The 4,431-nt window shown below is 50.8% G+C and overlaps 1 protein-coding gene across 1 annotated transcript; it reads right to left on the bottom strand.

The window, feature by feature from the left end:
- Positions 1-275: 275 nt before the first annotated feature.
- Positions 276-3,057, bottom strand: LOC109776218 (potassium transporter 6-like). The gene is made up of 6 exons (XM_020334876.3): positions 2,882-3,057; positions 2,312-2,783; positions 2,134-2,184; positions 1,773-2,033; positions 1,629-1,681; positions 276-1,560 (listed from the first exon to the last, which is right to left on the bottom strand). The coding sequence occupies exons 1-6, from the start codon at positions 3,032-3,034 to the stop codon at positions 352-354; spliced, it is 2,199 nt and encodes a 732-aa protein (XP_020190465.1). The 5' UTR covers positions 3,035-3,057; the 3' UTR covers positions 276-351.
- Between the last annotated feature and the right edge of the window lie 1,374 nt (positions 3,058-4,431).

Genomic DNA, 4,431 nt, shown 5'->3' with positions numbered 1-4,431 from the left:
AAATAGTTGAGGTGTGTGCGTGGCAGGTTTTTTTGGTACCGAGCAAACTAAAAATCCGCATTTTTCGGCCCGATATTTTTTACTGGGGTAACCGGGATCACGCATGCAATCGGGTTTGAGATATGGGAGGAAATTGAAAAGGAGTGAGCACAAATGGAAAAGAAGCCATGGGAGCGCCGGATAAGCGCAAGGCTGACAACTTAACTACGAGCAGCAAGAAATCAATCAAGAAAAGCGAGAGGGGAGAGGTAATCAAATATAAGAAACATGAGTAATGAGCAAAAGGAGTCTTCGAATTTAGGCTCAGAAATGTGTGGGTATTACATGTTCTAAAATGTAGTAGCAACAAATTCAATCTAGCTTGATCTTATAGTTCATCCCAACCTGCATCGTCTTGTCATGATCTAACTTGATGTTGGAAACGCCGGAGTTGAAGTTCTTCTGCAGGAACCTGTACATGTGATTGACGATGAATCGCCTGAACCAGCCGTGCACTTGCTTCCCGCCGCTCGCCGTCAGGATCGTCCTCCCGATCACGACGCTCACCCCGCTCCTGCAGGCCCGATCCATCATGGCGGCCTCCTCGGCTGTGCGGGCGATCTCCTTAAGCGCCGCGAGCACCGACTCGAGGAACTCCTCGCCTTCCATGTCCTGCTTGTCCATGTACCCGTACTGCACCACGGACCTGTACACCCCTGGCGGCACCTCCTCCTCCGCCGCGACGAGGAACCGCTCCTCGGGCAGCACCGAGGTCACCGGCAGCCTCCTGACGGTGACGAACAGCAGCAGCTCGCGGAGGCAGCCGGTGTGCTCCGCGTAGTGGCGCACGATGGGCGGGATGCCGTTCATGAGGTCCGTGAAGAAGAAGCAGACCCCCGGCACGCGGGCCGACCTGGCCACGACCGTGGCGAGCTCGTTGCCGGAGATCATGTGGCCCGCCTCGTACTCGCCCTTCTTCTTCCGGCCGTAGGTCCAGGACACGGTGATCACCAGGAAGAAGGCGGTGATGGCGAACGGGACCCACCCGCCCTGCGCCAACTTGTTCATCAGGGAGCTCATGTACAGGTCCTCTACGGCCACGTAGACGGTGAAGAACGTGGCGGCGAGCGCCGGGTGCACGTCCCAGATCACCACCATGACCACCGTCATGAGCGCGGTGGTGATGAGCATGACCCATATGACGGCGACGCCGAAGGCGTGGCCGATCTCCGGGCCGCCCTGGAAGCCGATGGTGATGAGGACGCAGAAGAGCATGAGCAGGTAGTTGACCTCGGGGCAGTACACCTGGCCCTCGTACTTGTCGGAGGTGTGCCGCACGGTGGCGCGCGGGAAGTAGTCGAGCACGATGGACTGCCGGATGATGGAGAAGCTGGCGGAGATGAGCGACTGGCTGGCGACGATGGCGGCGAGGGTGGCCACGACGAACATGGGCCAGAAGAGGCCACCCGGGATGCTGCTGTAGAACGCCGTGCTCAGGTCGGCGGGGTTCTTGATCAGGTACGCTGCCTGACCGGCGTACGCGAGGATGAGTGACGGGTACACCACCGTCGAGAAGGCCACCTGCAAGAATGATTAATTAGAATTAGAATGCCATTATGGTACAATTAATCTGCAATGTAATGTAGTACCTGAATTGATCTCTTGTTGAAGTGACCCAAGTCGGCAAACATAGCTTCAGCGCCTGATTATATACGGTCACAAACTAAAGATTTAGCACAGTTTGTCCAACATTTTTGTGTTGGAACTCACAAATATGACACAGATTTCAGTACCTGTGATGCAGAGGATGACGGCGCCGAGCTGCTCCCAGCCGGCGGTCCCGTTCCTGGCGAAGTAGCAGTAGATGTAGTAGGGGTTGACGGCCTTGAGAACCGGCGGGTAGTAGACGATGATGTTGTAGAGGCCGATCATGGCGATTGACCCGAACCAGACGAGCATGATCGGGGAGAAGGAGAAGCTGACCCTGCCGGTGCCCATCTGCTGGAAAAGGAATAGCAGCAGCAGGATCACCACCGACAGCATCACCACATGCTCTGCAACAAACAAACAAACAAAATGTTAACCGCACGTCAAATCACAACGATCTACTAGCAGATAAAGTAGTAACGAAATCTTCTTCTTCTTCTTAGTTACTTTGTTCGATCTTGGGGGATCTCGATTGGATTCCTTGAACGGCCGAAAGAACTGACCGGAAACAAGAAACAGACAAAAAAGAGATCAATCAGGTTGTTACGGACGGTTAGGAAAAAAAATCTGAACAACTTGATAAACTGTTCAAACAGAAGAAAATATTCTGCACGTCGGGTCGTACCTGAGATGGCCGGCGTGAGGGCGCCGTCGCCCATGACCATGGAGGTGCCGACCAGCACGACGTAGGTGAGGACCGACTGCGCGACGGCGCTGCCCTCGAGGAACTTCTGCATGCGGGACGGCTCCGACCTCTTCTTCTTGCCGTGGAACCTGAGCTGGAGGTCGGAGGGCAGCCGCGTGACCTGCGCCGGCGTGCCGCCCTTGAAGTTGACGTGCTGCCGCAGCAGCGAGTAGAGCGCGAAGGTGCCGCCCTCGCCGTGGTCGTCGGCGCGGAGCACGATGAGCACGTACTTGACCAGGCTCATGAGGGTCAGCGTCCAGAGGATGAGGCTGAGGATGCCGAGGAAGTCGCGCTCGCCGGCGCCGGGGAGGACCACGGACGGGAACACGTAGAGCGGCGACGTGCCCAGGTCGCCGTACACGATGCCCAGCGACTGGAAGCTCAGCAACAGCGTCTGCGACACCGTGAACACCTACATCCATCCATGCGAAAAAACCACGTCAGGATCGATCGATCTGGTCGAGAATCGGTGGAGATCGATATATTAACGATGCATGGATATATACGTGCCTGAGGTGTCCGGTGTCGCATCTTGTACGCCTGGCTGAAGCTCAGGGTCCGACCACCGCTTGCGCCGCCATCGCCGCCCTGCTGCTGCCCGTCGGCGCCGGGAGAGGCCATCTCCAGGACGATGTCGCCATTCGCGTCGGCGCGCCGCTCCATGGGGAGGGGCCGATCGAGCTCAAGGGTCCAACTCCAACACGTCCCGAAGCTGCATTTATAAAGCGTATATTTATCTGCAAAAATGGTTGGTGAGATAAAGAAACCGCGTTTTGTCTTTGTGGGACCCAATTTGGCCATGTTTCAACTTAAAACCCCTCGGGGCTAGAGATAAGTGCATGCATAGAGAACCAAATTTATTTTTTCTTCTTCTTCTAATTTCTTTCTTTCTTTCTTGCCGAATTTATTTTCTTCTCCTAATTCTTTTCCTTCGTGCTCAAGGGCTCATAATAGGGCAATAAAGTCCTTCTTTAATTCTTTTTTTCCTTCCTCGACACAAAAGCGGAATTTAATTCTTCTTTTAACCCCTTTCCTTTCTGTTCATATTTGTGACCAAACGGGACCCACTCCTTGAGGTGGCTTATTGATTTCAATTCATAGAATGTATAAATTGGTGTGCTGAGTTGTAAGAAAGCGAGTGGGACAATTTAATAGCCGAGTTTCTCCTGACTCAACTATTAAATTAGTTGAGGAGATTTGGTCTACCCCTTCCCCTTATATCTGTCCTATTGATACTTGGAGTTTAAAAACAAAATTTTCAGGAAAAAAGTGAAAGGATGGAGCATCAATATAGATGCTGCTATTAAGAAAAAAAGAGAGCTGATTTTAGAATTTGACATCCTTGATGTTTTTTCCGAGAAGAATTTGATTTCTGATGTTGATCATCAGAGAATGAAAGATATTCAAGCTGAGTTGAAAGATATTTAGAGAAAAGAGGAAACTGCCATGTGACTAAGAAAATTCTGGAAGGGGATAATTATTTCCATGCCCTAGCCAACCAGAGGAGGAGGAAAAACCACTTAGTTATGTTAATGGGGGATGAAGGTCATGTGACCACTAACGCTGACATGTTGAAAGGTGCCACTGACTTTCATAGAAACCTTTTTGGTTTTGAACAAAAGGAGAACGTTCATTTGGATCCCTCCTTCTGGTCTGAGCAAGAAAGATTGAATTCTACTAAAGTAGATGCTCTTGAAAACCTTTTTCTGAAAAAGAAATTAAGAATGCTATTATGGAGACCTGCTCTTGTGGTGCTCCAGACCGTGATGGGCTTTCTTTTCTTTTCTACCAAACTTTCTAGTAACTTATTAAGCATGATTTCATGGCTTTAGTCAGGGATTTTGAAAATGGGTTATTAGATATGGCTAGACTTAATTATGCTATTATTACTTTGATTCCAAAAGAGCCTGATGCCAAGCTTATGAAACAGTTTAGGCCTATTAGCTTGGGCAATTGCTCCATAAAATTTTTCAGTAAACCCATGACTAATAGGGACCTATTAGTGATAGGCTACTTTCCTCTTGCTAGTCAGCTTTTGTTAAAGGTAGGTACATCCTGGA

Source organism: Aegilops tauschii, chromosome 3 (assembly GCF_002575655.3).
Source record: "Aegilops tauschii subsp. strangulata cultivar AL8/78 chromosome 3, Aet v6.0, whole genome shotgun sequence".
In the NCBI taxonomy this organism is placed as follows: domain Eukaryota; kingdom Viridiplantae; phylum Streptophyta; class Magnoliopsida; order Poales; family Poaceae; genus Aegilops; species Aegilops tauschii.
This window is presented reverse-complemented; position numbering and strand designations above follow the sequence as displayed.